This window comes from Gallus gallus, chromosome 11 (genome assembly GCF_016699485.2).
Source record: "Gallus gallus isolate bGalGal1 chromosome 11, bGalGal1.mat.broiler.GRCg7b, whole genome shotgun sequence".
Taxonomy (NCBI): domain Eukaryota; kingdom Metazoa; phylum Chordata; class Aves; order Galliformes; family Phasianidae; genus Gallus; species Gallus gallus.
The window spans coordinates 3,068,041-3,089,659 of record NC_052542.1 but is presented as its reverse complement, the minus strand read 5'-3'; the positions used below and the strand labels follow the sequence as shown (position 1 = coordinate 3,089,659).

The 21,619-nt window shown below is 41.1% G+C and overlaps 2 protein-coding genes across 4 annotated transcripts; one reads left to right on the top strand and one right to left on the bottom strand.

Annotated features, from left to right (window-relative positions):
• Positions 1–631: 631 nt before the first annotated feature.
• Positions 632–18,275, top strand: GALR1L (galanin receptor type 1-like). Of its 3 annotated transcripts, none has more exons than XM_025154158.3 (4): positions 632–886; positions 1,980–3,090; positions 4,721–4,786; positions 17,219–18,275. In XM_025154158.3, exons 2-4 carry the CDS (start codon positions 2,383–2,385, stop codon positions 17,534–17,536), a joined length of 1,092 nt encoding a protein of 363 aa, XP_025009926.1. In that variant the 5' UTR covers positions 632–886; positions 1,980–2,382; the 3' UTR covers positions 17,537–18,275.
• Positions 18,276–19,438: 1,163 nt separating this feature from the next.
• Positions 19,439–21,607, bottom strand: DDX28 (DEAD-box helicase 28). The gene has a single exon (XM_015292365.4). The coding sequence runs from the start codon at positions 21,585–21,587 to the stop codon at positions 19,974–19,976; it is 1,614 nt and encodes a 537-aa protein (XP_015147851.4). The 5' UTR covers positions 21,588–21,607; the 3' UTR covers positions 19,439–19,973.
• Positions 21,608–21,619: the final 12 nt, after the last annotated feature.

Genomic DNA, 21,619 nt, shown 5'->3' with positions numbered 1-21,619 from the left:
CTTAAATGAGATCTAAGAGAGGTGCAGCCAGGCTCCACCCCTTCCTATCACACAGCTGAATTGCTCTCACCTGTGCTCCAAGGGCTGACTGGGTCCTTTCCCCAGGTGCTCAATCAGTGGTTCAGGCCTTGACCCAACAGTTCCCATACACAAGGATTATGGAGGTTTTTGAAAAAAATTGTATTTAAATCTGACAAACTCTAAAGTCCTTTCCTCTTTGTTAGCAGAATTTTGCTGTCTTGTTCCTATTTTCTGAGTAGCACATCATACAAGCTTTTAGGCCTGTAAAGCTGTGTTTGTTCTGCAGGTTATATGCAAGTTTCTCCACCTATTGTCTCAAATCCCTTGCACTTGTGTTATAATTGCTTATTATTCTGCTCATATCCTATATATAAAAAAAAAAGCATGCATTTACTCTGATTGCTGTGGATTCTTCTTAAGTAATAGTTTCTGGCATGACTGCTCACTAAACAAACAAAAATAGCAGATAAAGTTAGCTACTGAATGACTAGATGGAGAGGATGTTTGAAAGGGAGGAAGAGCACAGAGTGGCTCCGGAGCAATCTGCGAGCAGTAAAGGAGGTGAAATGCCGGTAGATGGCACTGAAATCCTCGGCATAACGCTGGGCTTGGAGGGTCCCTGAAACCTGTGCGTTGAAGCAGGCGTCTGCGAGCTGAGAGCACGGATCCCGGCAGCTAAACAGGAGATTTGTGAGACTGTAATGTTTAACAGCGTCTGAGTTGCTATGCCTCAGTAAGCAGAGCTGCCGGAGCGCAAAAGACCCAGAGAGGTGCAGGTGGAAGCCGGTACTGGTTGCAGAGAGAGGACGTTGTCTGGAGGTGGCTGGTTCGGCCATAGCAATCCACTCACTGGCACGCAACAAAGGTAAATACATCTTCTATTGCAATTCAAACCTCTCACTGTCTGCTTTCTATCTCACCCCATAACCAGCCTCAAAACCATGGGTGCATGTGGATGTGGGAGGAATAGAGAGCCTGGCTTTGCAACAGGTTTTAAACAAGACTATGCGAGCAGGCTAAGTAAGGCAACACTACCTTTTCTCTCAACATGAGACAAGTCACAGTAGCTCTCGGTTTCTGCAGTTTGTTTCAAAAATTAAGGGACTCCCTCCACCCTAATCTCCTTATTCATAGGAGCTGGAGAGGGTCCGCTTTGATCTAGTCCCTAAGCTTGGAACCATTGAAAACAGAAAGGTGTATGCTTCTATGCAAGGGGCTACAGTACAAGCACAAGTCACTGTGCAAGTACTGTTAATATTTGCCTGAACTTTGTTTGTTCCTTCCTGCCCATAGGGTTCACAGAATCTCTTCAGAAATAAAAGGAAACAGGCTATCAAAAACAAGTTGCTTAGTGCCTTCTAGAACATGCATACTTTTTCCATATGAAAGTGTCAAAAAAACTTATTAACGCATAATGAAACATCTTTTAAAAAAATCCATCTCTCTTCCCTAGCAGTGAATATTACAACTGCTCACATGTGCTGAGACTGAGACTTTCTTTCTCCAGAGCAAATGCTCTTGGTACTGTTGGGCTGAGCCCAGAAGGATCAACAAGAATCATGAATATTGAGGCATAAAGGGATTTGGAAAGAACTGAAAAGAGGCAGGAATAAGATGCTAAATATAAGGCTTCTCTGGTTTTTTTATGCTGCACCACAATCCAGATTGCTTCATGCTCTAATGTGTATAAACAAATAACAAACACTGTTTTGTTGATTTAAAAAAAAAAAAAAAGAGAGAGACTTTAGCATTTTTCTTTTCATGTAGACAGTTCCAATGCTGCTCCTTATAGTATTGCACACACAATCATTTAACATCTGCTGCTCCATCTATCCCTTTGGATAAAAACTTGCTTTTGCTTTTTTCCCCTCCTGTCTAATATCATATGAAGACTGAGCTGATAGGGATGATTCTCTGAAAGGCTCAGTTCATGGACGGCACTTTTTTTGCTATCTCAGCTCCAAGCAGAGCTGGAAAGCAGGTACAACAGGCACAGCTCCAGGGAGTGGCATGGGAGGGAAGCTGAAGAGGAGGGGCGTGAGGAATCCAGGCTACCGCTGCTTTACCACTGCTTCATCCTCAGCCCTCCTGGCACAGACTTATCCTCTGTCACAAGATCTTCTCCATCAGCAGCTACCAAACCTCTTAGATGAGACCAGTTCCTCAGAACCCTTTGTCTCACTTCCTGGAAGACACAGAATCTGGAAGAATCATCTGAAGAAAATTGCTCCCCAAAGCAAGGGCACAGAGCATTGAAAAACCCAAGGGTTGAGCCTCTGGACACCATTAACAAACACAGATCTTCCCCACAGCAGTCAGGGTTGCAGCAACTGCTCCCTGGTCTCCAAGCGGCCTAGCTCCATGGAGGAGGAAGAAGACAATTTTGTGCTTTTCTTTGGGGTCAACACCAGCAAGTGCAGCCTTGAGACTAACCAAACAGGAGCCCCACCATGCTGGTCAGGAGCTGCCAAGGGCGGTCCTGAGGTGGTTATCGTACCAGTGCTTTTTGGCTTGATTTTCCTGCTGGGAATGGTGGGGAACACAATGGTGTTGGTTATTTTGGTTCGTGTCCGGCCTGGGGGACGCTCATCATGCAGTACCACGAATATCTTCATCCTGAACTTGAGTATTGCAGACTTCTCCTTTTTACTCTTCTGTGTCCCCTTCCAGGCTACCATCTACTCCCTTCCAGAGTGGATCTTTGGTGCCTTCTTTTGCAAGTGGGTTCACTACTTGGCCATGGCAACAATGCTGGTCAGCATCTTTACTCTGGTGGCTATGTCTGTGGACAGATACATTGCTGTGGTTCATGCCAAGCATTCGTCTGACATCCGCAGCAAACGCAACGCTGTCCTCGGCGTGGGTGTAATCTGGTTGCTGTCTCTACTCATTGCCATCCCTGTGGCCCAGCACCAGGCCCTTATGAGTGGTCATCAGCAGGCACCCAACAGCTCCTTCTGCTGGGAGAATTGGGCAGAGGGCTCAACAGCCAAGCAGACCTATAAGGTTATGATCCTGCTAGTAGGATACCTCCTGCCTCTGGTGCTCATCACCTGCTGCTACGCCAAGGTGGGTAAGAGGGATGAGAGTAACATTCAAACAGAGGAAAGGATCATTTCCAGCCTTTTGGTGGCTTAAATTCACACACACAAACTACTCAGCCAACAAATCCAATTGATCCAATTTAATTATACTCCCTTCTAGGACAGGATGCTTCTCTGGTGTTGGGGAGATATGTGGGATGTTGCAGAATAGAAAGAAATCACCATCTCACAAAGAGGACTGAAAAACATTCAGGTACAACTTTGTTCAGGTACAAAGTGAGGAACTGCTACGAGCTCACTCTCAACTGACACCCACAGTTGTTAAAAACTTTTGCTGTTCTTTGCAGTTTTAATTTGTCCTCTCAATAAAAAGTGATTGCTTCTAGGAAGAAAAGAAAATCATAGAGGAAGCAGCTATGTAGAAAGTTACAGAGATAGTATCAAAGAAAATCATTTCTGCAATTTATTTTATTGGGCAAAAGTTCAGACTTTGTGTCTAGCAAAGACTTGTAAAAAGGCATTTTAGGATTCAAGTCTTATTCAGCAAGGCATCTCTTTCTTACTTCTTGTGGATCGTTACTGATCAAGTGTATTTTTTTGTCTCTCCTGGTTGATCTTTAGAATGTCTGAGACAGATGGTAAACCCACGAGTTGTGCTAGATTTCCAGAATAAATTTTCTGTGACTTTTTAATTAATCTCTTATTGTGCAGCTGCTTGTGACTGCCAGGGAGTGGACTACCTTATGTCTAGTCAGTTGCAGGTCAGCTCTCCTGAAAAAAAAATATTTTCTTGGAACTTTAGTTCATGTCTGTTTAATCAAAAGTTATGATACTTTCAACACTAATTCATTTTAATATCATCAGTGCTATGAAGAGGAGAAGGCACTTAGAAGATAGCTAAAGATATCTGCCTCTCAGATCGTGCCTATCAAAGCAAGAAAAAACCACTAGTTAATAAATTCTGTCACTGTGACTCCAGCCATTTTTCCCCTCACTGCCCTTGATGAGCACAGCAGCAAATGAAAAGTAAGGTGCATTTAACGGAGGCTTTATTTTGTTCATTAACTGCTTTAGAAAATTCAGTCTTTTACCTCCAAAAGCTGAAGTAAAAATGTTGTCAGGTCACAGTTGTGCTATAACCAGGTGCATAAGGATTAATTTAAATGTTGTTCACTGAGATTTTCCTGTCAGTGCTATAACACTTCTTATGACTCTCTCTGAAAGGGGAATCCATAAGACTGCTCCGTCTATCAGTGTTGCACTCAGGAGTGACAAGGCAGTCATACCAGAGTACAATGCTGACAGCCTGTTCTCTGCCTTTATATGTGAACAGCCTAGAGAGTAAATGTAGATGATTTAAGCACAACCTAAAATTTGAAATCCATGTCAAGGTTCCTGTCAATTTCAGCACACAGCCAGTTGAGCTCTTACATAATGCTAAGCTACATCTTTTGGAAGCTTAGCATTTTCACCTTCAAGAAACAAGCTTTGAAAAGAAAACTGGAGAGTGCTTAAAATTCAAAGTCTGAAAGCATCACATTCAACTTTGAAGTCACACCAGAACAATTATTTTAACTTTTAGAGCTTGTGTAAAAGTTCAAATACTAATATATACCATTCAATTTGCTATTCAACTTATTGTTCCTTTTTTCAAGGTTTTGCATCATCTTCACACAAAAGTAAAGAATATTTCTAAGAAGTCAGAAAGATCAAAGAAGAAGGTAAGTATCTTTGATTTAATCTGTACACTGATATAATGGATATGTCGTGTTTTTTAAATAACTAGTACTCTTTTCAAGCTCCATCCAGTTACAAACGTCATCCATGTCTTTCAGCTGAAGTTCAGGTTCCTGCTGACAGTCTGTTGCATCTTTATAGACATAGCACAAAATGATGCCATTATTGAATTGCTCTATTGATCTCCACATACATGCCTGCTGGACTGTCTTTTGATTTGTGTTATAATAGAAGTCCTACAAATACAGTATTTTCGCATTGGTAGGCAGAAAGATACACAGACTATAAGAAGATCTAGGCATTTGACACTTCAATAAGCTAAAAGGAAAGGACCCTGAAAATGAAGTACCTCATTTTTGCAGCTGTTTGCATTGCAGTTCTTTAAGGTTTACATCTAGTATGTGGTGGATTTAGACCTTAGTTGGCACCTTGACCCCTTTGTGAGGCAAACATCAGGATTATCCCATTCAAGCTGTATGAAATATGCAGAATTGTAAGAATTTACCGAGGAAAATACTGAAGATGGAATTTTCTCACTAAGGATCTTTGAGTGGAGAAGCCATAATTAATAAAAGTTTTCAGATAACAAAACTCACCAACAGCAGAGATGCAACATGAGATTTACATGACATGAAAAGGAAAAACTATTTCAGTCAGAAATGTTAAAATCATTGTGTGTGCAGTGATAAGCAAAACTGTGGGTTATCTGCCTGGTCAAAGGCAATTTGTAATGAGGCACTCTCAGTAGGTGCTGGTAGGACAATCAGGTCACAGTTTCTGCCTGCAGCACAGCAGCCATACAACCCAAATGATCAGTGAGCACGCCACCAAACAGGTGTAACATGAGGAGATGACTGGGGAATGCTTTGATTCACCAGCCCAACAGCTACCATGACAAAAGGCAGCGAAGGACTGTTGATGATTATATTTCAAAAATAGCAAATGAGGTGATAAAAAATGTGGGTTTTTTGCACAGAATAATCTCATGACTTCACAAGTTTACCCAGTTGCTTTAGGTGTTAAAAATCTCCAACAAATCCCTAAACAATTTGTGTGGTTTAAATTTCACTCCTTTTCCTTCCTTGCCTGTATATTTATGTCCCAGTACAAACTTATTTCATATATTTGAAGAGAATGGTTCAACAACTTCTCCAAGTGTTTGTTTCCTGATTAGACACAACTAAGAGGACTAATCTTAAAAAATACCCTTGACTGCCTTCTCAAACAAGTCAATGATAGAGCACTTTCCCTCCCTCCCATCAGGTACTTCCCTGACCATAGTTCTGGAACTTCCCTAACCATAGTTCTGGAATTCCTAGAAGCTATTGTTAATTCTGGCACTTAGACCTAGTTAAGTTAAACTGTTGATCCAAAGATTAAAAAAACAAAACAAACAAAAAAAATTAGATATCACTCCACATACATGTACACTGTCTTCCAAAATTAGTCTCTTTCCAGCATTTTCTGTTGAGAAATCTGCTTTTCATCTAGGTTGTTTTTTTTTTTTTTTTTTCTTCAGGCCAAACAGCATCTTTGGCATCCCTACTGCAACTGCTTTTTGTTCCAACTACTTCTCTTAGCACTTTATAAGGCATCCTTCTTGCACTCACTCCATTCCCATGTGTGCTTTCAGAGTATCCTTGAAACACACTGAGCATCAAACATTTAAAGCAGATCTTCCTAAGAACACTTCACGTTAGAGCCTAATAGGAAATTTATATGTACATGTCAGTTCTGTTAAATTAGCTTCCTTCATTTGTATCTAATTGATCTATTAGAGACAAATAGTTGCACTTGGTTTTAATTCACAAACTTCATCAGAGATTAAACGAACAGCTTTTGCTTATTTTGCTCAGAAGTTTGACTAGTGAATCTTGCTCCATGTTTGGAAAGTTAATTTAGCCTATACAAAACATCTAGCTTCATGAAATATGGGTGGATAGACCCTTACCACCTTGGATCCATAAAAACCAAGTGTAACATAAAAGCAAGATCTTAGAACATAAGGTGATAAAATTACTTGATTCTTATCTATTAATTTAGCATGCATTTGATCACACTGACAGAAAAAAAAATCCCACACTGATATTAAAAATAAGAATTCAGTCTGGATCTACGACCATTCAGCTCTTACTTCATTCCTACAAATTGAAGAAAACAGCACAACTGAGCTCTTATCCTCCTCCCACCTTTAAGAGAAAGGTTGTAGTGTGTGGCCTGTTTGTATTTTTTTAGTTTGTTTTTAACAGAAAAGCAGTGAATTTTGTAAGTGGCTATTTGTACATGTTTCATTACCTTCATCTATGCTGTATATGCAAGTAAAGGTCTCAAAAAAAAAAAAAATCAAATTGCATGCTTAGAACTTTGTTGAACAAGAGTTTCAGTGAAATGTCGTCTGCATTACCACTACAAGCAAATTGTTCTGCCATGAGCTCCCATGGGTTTGCCATTCAGAATCCCAGAAACTTTCTTTGCGCTATATGGACTCTTGAAGATAGAGTAAGTTCACATGAAACATAGTTCAGAAATAAACTGCATGCTAGAGAGTTTAGGGAAGAGACTTCTCATGGACAGCATTCCAGAGGCTAGCTGGAAGCACATTGCTATTGTAGTACATTATAGGGTCCTTTCAAAACAAACAAAAAGCCTTATGATTGGGTAAGATTTTTTATTTTTAAACAGCTTGTTTCTGGATCTAGAGCATTTGGTAACCTCGTTGGAGTTTTAGTGTTTTACTATTCTTATTCTATCCAACTCCAAATAATAATGTAACATTGGTAATATACAGAAAAGACCTCATCCTAATTCACACAATTTAAGGAACTGAATAGAGAAATTGATGAATGCAGTAGGGAAGCATTATAGGGACAAATCAAATTTAAGCCACTTGAATGGTTAGAAAGGAGCCCATATTTGATCTGCTGTAGGTACATCCTCTCAATCTCAAATCAACACGTGAAAGATAAGGGCAGTACTTACAGAACATGTAAGAAAGATTGCTAGATGCAAACCTAGGGTAATTTCTAAAATGATAACGATCACATGGCCAAGTGAACAATTCCAGTAGTATTATATATTCCAGTATATATTCCAATATATCCAGTATATATTCCAATATATTCCAGTATATATTCCAGTAGTAGTATATACCTGACTTAATTTCAAAGCTGCAACAAAGAAGACAACATAAAACTGTACTTAATTCCATCTGAGCACACGAATGATAGTACACAGTCCAGATAATTGGTACTGTACATCAACCTCAACCTTTAAAGACCATAGTGTAACTTCAATTAAAAAAAACCAACTAACCTTAATGAAAAACACTAGAAATTTGTTATTCTACATCTTTTCTTGTGTCTTCCATCAACTTTTTCTGCAGTTTTGAGGCACAGCATGATTTTCCTGTGCCTCAAAGTGCTCTCAGCCTTCCCCTGAGACCTACCCAGAGTGTGCTACCAACACACCCAGCAGAAAAGCACCATCTTCCTAGAGATGGAGCAGAGCTGCACAGGCAGGCATACATACCTACTGTCAAGACAGCTGAGTAAGAGAACAAAACTCAGTTAAAAAAATTGTTCTTTAGCTACCTGCTCAAGTAAAAGAAGTTCTGACAGACATACCTGGAATAGGACAGCATTGCTGCCTAATTTCTCATCAAGGGATCCTTGTCAAAAAGTTCCTTTGGAAACTAGCTTATGAAGTCTCTTCTCTAAATGCCAAGCTTTATTCCAGCAGTACCATATCTCCCAGATAAAATCACTACAGGACATACCTGGAGTTCCAGCAAATTTCATTCTGTACCTTGCATTCAAAGCCATTTTTCTTTCTTTTCAGTTTTTTTCTGATCTTCCTACCATTGTCCCATTTGCCACAGTATTGTACTAAAAGTTTACATTATTTGAGGACATGTAGGAGCTAGAAGAACAGATAGGAAGGCCCTGTTTTCTTAGGCCAACATACTAGTGGGAAATGTTTAGATACGACATTAAAAATTACAAACATGTTTGGTTAGAGTGAGCTCAGCTTATGAATAACTGAGAGAGCTCAGACAGTCTACCTCACCTGCCAAAAGTCAGCATTCAAAAACATTGCTGAAAATAACAGGTTTGCCTTTAGTAGAATCTGAGCATGACATAAAATCTTCCAGGTACATCTGTCACAAAGGAATTAAAAGCATTTGTGCTTGAGTTGCAATTCATAAGCTCTTGAGTTACAATGTGCACCTTATTCAAACTACTGCAGTTTGGTTTTTTTTCAATTTACGCACATTTGAAGCTGTAAAAATTTAACATGCCCAAAGGTTGATGCATTCTGAATTCATACTTTGTTATCAAAAGATTGACCTTGAATTCATGTTCCTACCTTGCACTTTTTTTTTTTTTATATAGTTCAATCATCTACATGTAGATGTTGGACCAGCTCAGTTTGATAAGATTTTCCATTTATATGGAACATTTGTGCAGACCAGGGGATAAATCCAGTAATTTCTGCAAGCTTGTGCTGAAATTCTGCACGCTGAACTAAGCCAGACTGTGCGTGCAAAAAAATGCATGAATGCCAGCTTCCATATTTAAATTCTTGCTAGCTGAACTCACTCACCAACCCTACAGCTGAGATGGTGAGATGCTAAGGGATTCCCCTTTGCAATTTTGGATAATCATTTCTTGAGGCAGGCCAGCAAGACTATGTGCTAAGAAATCCTGTGCACTTCTCAATCACAAAATATATTCCAGATCTGCTATTTTGTTGTGTATTATGCATAGTAAAACTGCAATTTATCTCCAAGGAAAGTTAACAACTCCCCACCTAATAGTGCTGAAAAAGTATTTCCTAATAGCCCAGCCCTAGGAACTCTGAACATATATTTGCAATAAATCAGATATTTTAATAATGGAAATGAATGCTTTGGAAATGGAAAGGTTTATTCTGATCATGAACCGGCCCTGCAGTGCCTTACTGGCCTCTGAAGCACACCAGGGTTCCTAAATGTTTACTTGGTTTTGCCCTGTACATCTTTAAAGAGCAAACAAGTTGCAAACTGAACAACCTGATTTTTTTTCAGGTTTAAAAAGGGTTTTAGGGTTGTGAATTTCACAGCTATCTTGAAAGCACCCTTATAAAGAAGAAAGAGTTGTGGAATTTTTAGAGGTAACGGTGGTCAAAGCCTCCAATTAACAGACCAATTGAAACATCTGATTCTAAAAAATTAGTATAGTTCTTCCCTAATTTTTTTTTTTTAGCTACAATAGGAAGGTGAAAAGGTGGGAAAATACATTCTTGTTTGTTCTATATTCTTTTCCTAGTAATTCCTAAATTTTTCCCCCTCTTCTTACCACTGTTTGAGAAATAAGCTAATGTGTTTACAAAGCACACAAACCAAAGGTCTTGTTCCAAAATTATACTAGTCAATTTAAAGCACAACTTCCTTTATGAAGCTAAGATTGTTTTCTACCTCAGCTTGTATATTCATAATCCTACATTTAGCTACATATAAAGTTCATTGTTCCCAGAGCTACGTAAATACAAATACATGGAGCTGATTTGGGACATTCCCTGGAGCACCTCTTTTTGAAGGTCAAATTACAGTTTGAGGTAAAATATTCATAAATTCTTCAAGGTATTCTGGTCAAAAGCATTTTGGTGAAGAACTGCTTTCTTGTATGCCGAATCCTTTATTTGACTGCTGTTCACACACCCAGAGGGTTTTCGTATACTCTTAATGATTACGATGCTTGAGGTAAGGTGATGGTGATGCTTGAGCACAACCAACTGTAAGTACATCAAAGTAGCATGGGACATCTTGGGATCGATTCAATAACAGCAAAAAATATATTAATCAGAAGTGAAATCCTACATGTTTTCTTGTTAACAAGAACATAGAGTAGCAGAAATAGAGAGCTTCATTGCCAATTAGTAGATAATAGAAAATCATAATGCTCATAAGCATTTATGAGTACAAAGTGAGCCGGTATTAAGAGCATCAGAGGAGATTAGTAGCAAAATCATAGAATCAGAAGTGTGCAGGGGAGCAGTCAGACCAGAGTGATCAAGCTTCTAGGGGAAATGAAGAGTTCACCTCTCAGCTTGCTATGCAAACAGCCAAGATTGACTGATTACAAATCAAAGTTCATTTCAGTCCCTCCTCTTCTTCATAGTAGCTAACTGCCATTTCTGACTGCAAAAAACAAAGAACAGAGCAATGGAGAAAAAAAAACAAGAACATTTTGAGTGCAGTTTTAGACCAGTTTTGATCAGTTACACCAGAGAATAATGAAAGAAAGACCAGAGGGCAGTGAGAAGTGTTCCATAATCAAGTAACAGATGGGTTTTCTCTGAAGCAGAATCTTCTACCCAACATTTAAGCTGGTTAAGAACAGATACAGACTTTTTTGAAACATCTGTTTCGAAACATTACGTGCTTATCACTAAGCCATAAGCACATTTCTGTAGTTCAAGTTGTGCCCTGGGACCTTCCTGGTGTTTAAACTTTATGGAAAGTAAGGCTTACAAATGCATCAGTGGGATTTAGATTTGTGAACACAGAATAAAAGAATCTGCTATGAGGAAAATAAAAAACTTGACAGTTTTCACTTCTGCACATTGGCTTGAAGAGAGACTGGACTCCAAGCAAAGAAATGTATGAATTATTTCTTTCTTCAGAAAACAGAGTATGCTGGAATTGAGGGTGAAGCTGGTAAGTACCTCCATCAATACAGTAATAGACTGCACTGAACTACATATTCTTTCTGGGCACTGACGCAGTGCACCATCTAAAAGCAAAAAGCTTAGAGCACTGTGAATTGCTGTTTTTTTTGCAGAACACCCACCACAGTAGAATTACAACATGTAGCCAAAGCTGACACTTGGTAGCTTACCCAAATCAAACGTGAAGTGATCAAAACTTGTACCAACTGTCTCTAAAACATTAGGGAAAAGGAGAAGTAAGTTAGAGACAGCACAACAGGAGAAAATAATTAATCATAGAAAACACATAACTTTGTATTAGAAGTCAAGAGAAAAGTACTGGCCTCCATACACAGGCTGAGAAGTATGGCATGATGTGAAAAACCAGCCCTAGATAGTATAAAGCTGCCTTTGAACTCACTGCAGTACATCATTAATTGAAACTAGTTTTGGTGAGTGAGGGGAAAGACCCCCCCAAGTATGGAACAGGTTCATTATATACACTGTCCTCCCACACAGCAGTAAAAAAAAAAAAAAAAAAAAAAAAAAAAAAAAAAAAAAAGGATGAGTCAGTTGTTGTTAATGAGGAAGTGCAGAAAAAACAGGCATAGATTTCTTCCTGCTTCTTCCTTCAGAACCATGGAATGGGGAGGAAAAAACTCCATCATATTCTGGAAACAGCAGCTGTCCCACTAACAAAGCTCAGTTTTTCTGCAAGAGAGAACGTACTGTTCAATAAAAGCCTAACTGAATGTTCTTCCCCATTTCTGTTTGGCTGAGGCACATAATACAAATGGATAGTCTGATCAGCTCTGAAAAAATATGTCTAAACTAGATCAGGAAAGTGACAGACTCTCTCTCCAAAGTCTGCCTTTAGACCGCTCTATCCACTGCATATTTTAATCTCATTATGGTTTATTAATCTAATGCATCAGGTAGTTACACAAAAGATAGATAAGCCCACAGAATACTTGAAGCATTTGATTCATTACAGTACAATCTTAATTTTGCCCTTGACAAGTTGAAGCATCTTCATTATGATTTCATCAACAGTAACAGCTCCAAAGCCACAGTTAAATGCTAAAGACTTCATCACTCTGCAGAATGAGGCATCTCCCTCAAGAAAAGGTCTTTAAACATGTTTCCCATTGCTTTTTGAAGGGCAGAGGACAACTAAAAGCAAGATATAGCTTGTTCAGGGCTGAAGAAAATAAAAAAATCAAAGGGAAAACAAAGAAAAGCAGGAAAGTGAGGTTCAAACTGTAAGTTGCTTGGGTTGAAAGGGACCTTAAATATCACCTATAAAAACAGCAGAAGAATAAAGGGAGATAGAACACCCAAGAAAAAAAAATTGTTTATTTAACAAATATATTATTATTTCTCCTGGTCTCTACTTCCCAGCCTGCCACTGATCCTCCATATAGCTTAAACACTTCCTTTGTACTTTAGCTCCTAACGAACTGCGAGGTTGTTTCGTGGAGCTGCTTGAAAGCGAGTGTGAAATATTACTAAGCAACAGATAAATAATCCAGTCTTGGCCACTGTACATGCCTAATATGGACTAATGAAACTTCAGAAATGAACCATAAGGTTAACATGGGCACATCTAGACCAGCAGTAATCCATTAACAGTGCAAATTATCTCAACTCACTGAACAAACTCAAACAGTACGGAAGTTATTTGGATCCGTCTTCTGCAGCTGTTCACGGTCTGTATTAATACTAGCTTTAGCTAGAGAAATTTTAAAAGTAAAACAACACATTGTTTCAGTTCCCTCTCTTAACCATATATCCCATAACTTGAAAAAGAAATAAAAAGATGAAAATTCAATTTCCAAAACATGTTCCTTAAGTCATGACTTATGTATACAATTGCTCTACTATTGTCTGTATTTATATTTCCAATATCCCAAATAGTTGGATCTCAGAAACAGCTTTGTGCTAATACATAGCAACTGCAGCTTCATTTTTAATAACTAGCCCTATGCTGAATGCACAGTTTGTCATTTCACAGTAAGAAGAAAAAATAATCTAGATCAATAACCCCTATTCAAAAGAATTTTTCAGTGCTTGTAGCCTCCTAATTCAAGCAGAGGGATGCTATCAAAGGTTGTCTTGGTAACAACTCCAAGCTACTTATCATTGATACAGGATTAAAAAAAAGTAGCACCATTATTGCTGGTGAGAGTTAAGAATGCTACATGTCATTAATAATTTCATTAGCACCCATCATACCACAGTAGGCAAGCTAGACCCAACAAGACCACTTCTTCTGTGTCTTTCAGTTTCAGTAACTCCCAGTCACACCAGCACCTTAAGGACAGCTTCTGGTTCCCTGTGTGGTCATTTTTAAGAGTTTGCAAGCAGAGGTTGTTCATTCACATGGGAATATGCTTTGTCACCCTATATGTCAGACAGCATTCTGGTATGTGAAATAAGGAAGCACCTGAAATATGCTAGGGGTAAGATGAATCTAAAGGCCTTTCAAAATGAATACAAACCTACTTGATGTATTTATTTTACTTAAATCTCTCTCCTCCCCGTATTTTTTAAATTTATTTTTTTCTGATCTGCACAGATCTTGATCTGATGAAATAACATATTCCTAAAGTTTAACAGATTTCATTGGCTCATTAATGTAGTTAAGAACAAGTGAAGGTAGCACTGTTGTCTCTTCTCCAAACACATTTTTCTGTTTCAGTGATCATCTGTTTTTATTGCAGGAGATCATTGCTGCAGGCCCTATGTAAACACAACAAAGATATTGCCTGTCCAATACAGAGAACACCCCCATACCTCATCATGGAGTTGACTTTTCTGCAGGGTTAAACAAACAGGAAGAAAAAACAGTTCCCAAGAAAGCACCTTTATGCTTCACCCACATTATTACTGTTAGAGTAAGCATAATATACTTTAAACATATTAGCATGATTCATTCACATATAAAACCAGAATGAATATATATGTTATAAGCAGTAATTATAACTGTAGCACGCCCACACGTTCTTCAGGTTTTAAATGCAGGTTTCAGAAAGGTCAGCACAATATAAAAGTCCTGAACTAACTCCATTTGACTAGATCAAGTAAATTCTAGCAATAGATTTAATGAAGAAACAGTAGCTGAACACACGAGCATAGTACTTTCTGAGAAATGCACGCTTGTTTTTTGTTTGTTTGCATTTTAAAAATTGAGTCAACCCCAAAAGATTTTGAAACTTCAAGAGCATCATAGGGCTGTTTGACCCATATCTTCAACCCCTTGCAAAAAGCTGGTTTATAAACATTTAACACTTGTTTATAAATATTTTAGCAGTGACTCCCATAAGTTCTTGTGTATGGGACTGCGGTCACATTTTAGGACCACTGACTTTACACGACAATACCTAAGCATCTTCCTTACTTTCTTCTGTGAAGAAATGTTATCCTACTCTTTCTTGGAGCATGCTGTCATATTTCCTCCATTGCTGTCATCATCTCCAGAGTATGATCTTCATAGTCTGCAATACAGAAACCTCCTGTCAGCCAGTATACATTCATGAACATTATACCTAATTTACTGATACAGGAACAAAGAAAAAGCCTTCACTGAAGTAAACTCCAGATGACTGAAGTTTTACTGCATTTTTATTGAAGCACCACTGACAAGGGAAATACTGCAAATGCTCTGAGAAGCCAAGTCTTTTAAGCCACCAGAGACATCATCTAAAACATAATCCCTTTGGAAATCCAGCTTCATTAGTTCTGTTGCTCATTTAATTACCTTGTTTTCCTCATATTACCCTTTATACAGGACTAAGCATGAAGACATAGGAAAACAAACTGCAGTTTCTATCTCAGCAGAAACACAAATAGTATCAAGGAAGGAGTAAATGATTTTTGAAACATTTTCCCATTTTAATGGGAATCCAAAAATCTTCTTCCTCAGCCCAACTCTACTCAGCCACTTTAGCCACCATGGAAATACTGCCAAGGTGATCTGCTTATTTTGGCATGTCATACCAACTGTGGAGTGCTGATGAAAAGTTGGAGCACATACAGAGGATTTTCAGCAGCTTTTTTATTTGACATATTGCAAGTCAGGGATAGATTTGCTTTCTCCTAGAAAAGCTTACGTGCTTTGTTGTTGGATAAATTTAACTCTGCCTCTTTATAACCTCTGTTTATACATTCTAGCATAACAGGTAATGTGACAGAGTGCTACAGTAATTTAAAATGATATTTGAAAACCTGCAGGTGTTTCTCCAGCAAACAATTGCTAGATGGAGTCTCTATAACCAGTGATTAAATGAGTTTTTTGTTCACTAGGAAATTATCTCTCTTCTAGGGAAGTGCTTGCTGTTTGCTTGAAATTATGGAAGGGAGTTACTGACTGAAGCATTGACCAAGGCTGTAAACCTTAAGCTGAAATAAAGCCTAAGTTCTCATTTTTCTTTTTCCTGCTATTTATACAACAACTCACATTTTCCTTAGGAGAAACATAATACCTGCATATTCACAGATTGTTACATTTATCCAAGTGACAAAATAGAAGTGATAACCTCTAAAGCACACATTTTGCTGACAAACAGTAAAGAGGAGAAAAAAAGGAAGTTTCCTGATAAACTTATATTACAATGTTCTAAGGACAGATTGAATAGGTTACAGAAAAACAAAAACAAAAAACCTCACCTTCTGATACCATTAGTATTTCTGAAAAGAGATGGAAGTAGCCCTGCAAAAACAGTAGGAAGGACTCTCTGGGGCCCCAAGTCAGACACCTCTGAGCTTTGCTCATGTATTCCCTGCCTGTACTACATGTAGAAAGTGGGATAAAAGCAACACTCTGAGGCTGCTTAAACTTGAGAAGTGGGTTCCTAACCACATAGAACCCCCCATGCAGAAAGGAAGCTACAGCCAGCTATAGCTTACTTCTACTAGTAACTTAGTCAATAAAAGAAATCTTCCTCAGCAACTTCTTTTTATACTTTTTTTTTTCCTCAGAAGTAATTTTAATGTCAGACAGACTCTTATCTATACTGTGTCAAGCAGTTTCTGTTTTAGAAAGGAAAAAAAACTTTTCAATAAATGCTGAGTTATTTCTTGTCATGCATCCTGCAGGTCCCCTCAAAATAAGTTTTACAGCATCAGAGGACAAGAGATTTTTACCTACATTGATAGGGATCTCCTTTTTGGGTTAGCCAACAGATTTAGCTCCCAGCCCCAAAACACTGACAGCCTAGTCTTCACCTCCAACCCTCTCTCCATCTGATTCCTCACAGCCAAAGGTTAAATCCCCAAATTACCATTTCCTCTCAATGAATAGAATGAAACCCTAAGAAACAGCCCATTAATTATCACACCAAAATAACCCCAGCAGCTCACACCACCTTCCTTTGCTCCAGGCTGCCTCTGTCACACCCTTCCCACTCTGGCAGCCAACCCCATTAGAATATTTCCCCACCTTGCTCAGCCCTCCTGAGGCACAGACCTCCTTCTTCTTCCCCATCCACAGCTGTGAGGGGCCATCACAGCTGCAGCCAACAGCTTAAGCTATTACCTAAGCTAAAACCAGGAAATCCTGTTTTTCCAGGGAAGAAGGTTGGTTTTCAGTATTCTTGCTCTTACAGTCATAGTTCTCTCACCTACCAGCAGTTGCCTGTATCATGTGGCCTTTGCTGTGGAGGTTAAACTCATATCACAGACTTGTTAGAGCACTGTGACCATTTAATACCTGATCTCATCTTTTTCAGACAGCACAGACAGTGCTTCTTGTGGTTGCTGTGTTCCTGCTCTCCTGGCTGCCACACCACATCATCACAATGTGGGCAGAGTTCGGGCACTTTCCCCTCAACAACATCTCCTTCACCTTCCGCATCATCTCCCATTGCTTGGCCTACGGGAACTCCTGCATCAATCCCATCCTTTATGCTTTCCTCTCAGAGAACTTCCGCAAGGCCTGTCAGCAGGCCTTCCACTGCAAATGCTTCCTGCAGCCAGTCCCCACTGAGAAGCTGGTCAGAATACACATGGAGAACTTCTCTGTGACACACTCAACCACTAATGTGTAGGCAGGGCTCAGAAATACCTTTAGGAGGAGAGAGCAGGGTGGTGTCTGGCATTTTAGGTACCTTGTTGCTAGGCACCATCAGAAGCATCTGAATGCCCTTGTGGTGCCCCTAAGAGAAAACAGTTGTAGTTGTGCTCATAAAGGATGTGTTTAAACAGAAGGTATAATTACAGACAAACACAAAATGAGCAAGTTAACAATTCTGTGCATGGACTGTTACTAGGATGTGAGCAATGAGCGACATGGCATTTACTGAGGGCACTGAGCAGCAGTTTGGTAATCTAGCTAAAACATCAATGAATATATGTTTCTTAAGCAATCATTTTACCATATGTGAGCTATGTATGTTTTTAGCTGTGATGGAATCTCTAAATCTCCCAGAAGTCTTTGCCATAGTATTTACTTACCGTGTGGTATAACATGAGGTCTCACTGATGCAGATGTCTGCGTTTGATGGCTCTGTAGAGGCTTGCATTCCCCAGGGTCTCAATGTCTGCATACTCCTGGATGTAATTACTTCTGTTGATGACTGGCTCTAATAACTGCCTAACTAATAACTAAGTGAGATTTCTCAAAACTTGCTTAAAAGAAGTGTTTTTGTTTGAAAGTGACATTTACACAAGGCTTTATTGGTGTATGTGGTGTTCTCTGAGCATATCTACCCAAAGCTTTTTATTGGACACAATCTTATACAAATGCTAAAATGCCTTCTTCTGATTAAATGTTTAAGTTTAAAGTTATGATTTGTGAATATATAAAGTACATGTTACTTTAGCTTTAAGAAGCATATGGCCGAAAGGCCGTTATGATGTCACCGTGTGGTCTGATGTCATTGTTGTGTGCTGACCCAGCACGAGACTTGCCGTAGCATCTATACGTGAAACTGGGAAAGCCATTATGACCAGCCACCTCGGGAGGGAGGACACCAAAAGGCAGTAACTCCCCATTCATGTAACATGGGGAAGCACTGCAGCTCTGAAAACTGTCTCCTGTTAGATCAGACTGAAGTTATGTGACACCTGAGATAGTCAGCCCAAGGGCAGGCAAGCAAATACTAGCTTTTTTTTTTTTTTTTCCCCTTGGAGTTTAATTCATCTAAGATAACAGGTGTATTCATGTTAAAGCCACTTGCAGGACATGATACAACACAAGATGTGTTTCAACAAAGGGGATTTTTTGTAAATCCTACAGATTGCCCCCAAATTTCTTTTTAAGAAGTTCACTCACATGAACTGCATGATCTGCAATGGAATGAACTTTGGAGGGGCAGGTGGTCTATGCAACAAACGGGTCGCCCTTCTACTTCATTCACAAAGTTGAAAGCTTCCTACTGAAGAAAATAACTTCACCCTAGGAGTCCTGTAACTCCAATTGAACAGAATACAGGGTTTCAGTATCTAGGAAAAGGTTACAGCCTTATGCTGAAGCGGCCGTTAAAGTTTTCCATTTCTTTAGCATTTACTCATACTAAGACTTGCTCCAGAACCTTATTTGGTTGAAAACCAGATACAGAGACACTCTGCCATGATCTTTTCAGTTAATAGATTTCTACATACTGAGTTATTGCACAGGCAAAGAGATGGATAGTACAGAAAAAAGAGCCACCAAAAGGAAGAGCTGCAATAAGTCCCCCCAACATAAATCAGAGACTTTTTTTTTTAGCTATTATTTCCCATGGACACAAACCAGCAGCTAGATACAAAATAACCTCAGCCGCACTTTAACCCTCTCAGTTTAAGAGAATGCTGACACCATACCCAAAAGAAACTTTCTGCATCTGGTCCATTAGGATAGAATTGGAATCAAAACACTTTCTTTCCTGCCACTGTAGACATTTCTAGCTTTTTTTTTTTTTTTTTTAAATCAGTTCAACAGACATGTCATATAAAGAACAATCAGTAAACACTTTTTGCATTTTTTAATACAATAAAGCAGTACCAATATTTATTCTCAGTGAAAGACATCAAAGCCTGAAAAAACCTTCAGTTTTATTGTACAATTTCTCTCCCACCCATCTTTAGAGGCACCTGGTCTACAGTTCTCTGAATAAGCTGCTATAAAAAAAAAAATCCAACATAACTTGTCATTTTGCCTTTCCACCACCATGTAACTAAAACTGGGTCAAAGTTACAACAAAGTTGAGAAGACAATTTCTTTTTTCCCGCCAGTAGATATTTTTAACAATGATGTTTAGCTGCTAGTCATAAGGAACACTGAAATGCAACAGAACTGCACACCAGAGAGGCACACTCATTATCTGTGATGCCTCTGAAAATGACTATTGCAGATTCCAGAACAGTGCACAAAGTCAACCAGATCATCTTGTTCTGAAACTCAATTCTCTACCATTTCAGCCTACCTCACACACTTACTTTTTATGTCTTAATGGATTCAATTTAGTCCCTACCAGGCCATATATTATCACTTGGCAACTCAAATCAATCTGCTTTAGGTGGAGGTTCATTAATAGAAGCGTCCATGCCTGGGAGACCTGCCCTCTTCCGGGCAGCAGTCTCTATTTTCCGCACCAGGTCCACATCCCATCGATGGGTTACAAAGCTAACCACAGCTCCAGGCATCTTGCTTCCGACCCGCCCAACACGCCCCACACGGTGTAGGTAATCCTGCAGGGTGTTTGGGAAGTCATAGTTGACCACGAGCTGCACGCTGCTAGTGTCCAACCCCCGTGAGGCAAGGTCAGTGCAGATGAGGACAGACACATCTCCCTTCTGAAAGGAGGCAAAAATGCCAGCTCTCATAGCTGCCATCATCTGTCCCTGTAACCTCAGGTGCTTTATTTTGTGGTCATCCAGGATATAGCCTAGCCAGTTGACAGTGCTGGCGCTGTTGCAGAAGATGAGGACAGCCCCACTAGATGCAGAGCGCTCCTTGAGGAGCTGCAGCAGTTCAGGCAGCTTGTCCTGGCCTTTGAGACAGACAAATTTCTGCTGGACATGTGAAGGCAGGTGATGCAAGCTCTGGGTGCTGAGGTTGACAAAGCAGTCCACGTCGACAAACCTTGCAAGCATCTGGCTCAGCCCCGCAGGGAAGGTGGCTCCCACTACCACCACCTGGGTCCTCTCCTCCCCGGGGCCGGCCGGCCCGGGGGCACCAGCGGCAAGTGGGGCATGAGCCAGGACCTCCTCCAGCGGCGTGGCGAAGGACTCGTCGTCTATCAGCGTGTCCGCCTCGTCCAGCACCACCCAGCGCAGCCGCCCAAGGACCACGAAGCGCCGCCGCAAAGCGGTCCGCAGCGCCCCCGGGGTGCCCAGCAGCACGGTGGCTCCCGGTGGCGGCGCCCGGAGCTGCCGCCTCAGCCCTCCCGCGGCGCCGCCGCCCGTCAGCCCGCGCACCAGCAGCCCCGCCGGGCGGCACAGCGCCGCCGCCACCGTGCCCACCTGCGCCACCAGCTCCCGCGACGGCAGCACCACCAACCCGCAGGGTGACGCCGACCGCGGCCCCGACCCCTCAGGCTTCTCCACGGCCGGCTCCGGACCGGGGGGGCGGGCCAGCAGCCGGTCGAGCAGCGGCAGCAGGTAGGCCAGCGTCTTGCCGCTACCCGTCTCGGCGGCGCACAGGGCGCTACGACCGCGGCGCAGGGCGGGGATGGCGAGGCGCTGCACCGCCGTGGGGCGGGCAATAGAGAGGTCCTGCAGGGCGGTCAGCAGGGCCGACTGCAGCCCCATCTCCGCGAAAAGCGGGCCCCGCTCCTCCTGGTGCTGCGGGGCCTGCAGGGCGGGGGCCATCTCCTGGACCGCCTCCAGCTGAAAATAGTCGCCACGCGCCTTCCTGTGTTTCCAGCCTGCCGACACCAGCTGCGGACGCTCCCAGCGCCCTACTGTCTGCCAGCGGGGTTGGCTCAGCTCTGGCCGCCGGCTCCGCAGCAGCAGCTTACCGGACCACACTGCTGCCGTCTGTCCCTGCCCGCACCGGCGGCCCCGCTCGCCCCGCTGCAGGCGCAGCCGCAGCGCCCAGGGGATGCGCACCACGTTCTCGGGGGGCTGCGCGCTTGCCGCCCGGGCTGCGGCTACCGCGCCGCGCCTCAAAACCATGGCTGCCCCCACGTGATGGCGGCGGCGCGGTC

Coding starts and splice junctions, on each gene's coding strand:
- GALR1L (XM_025154158.3), top strand. CDS start 2,383: ATGGAGGAGGAAGAAGACAATTTTGTGCTTTTCTTTGGGGTCAACACC. Junction 3,091..4,720: donor TCACCTGCTGCTACGCCAAG/GTGGGTAAGAGG, acceptor CCTTTTTTCAAG/GTTTTGCATCATCTTCACAC. Junction 4,787..17,218: donor CAGAAAGATCAAAGAAGAAG/GTAAGTATCTTT, acceptor CATCTTTTTCAG/ACAGCACAGACAGTGCTTCT.
- DDX28 (XM_015292365.4), bottom strand. CDS start 21,587: ATGGTTTTGAGGCGCGGCGCGGTAGCCGCAGCCCGGGCGGCAAGCGCG.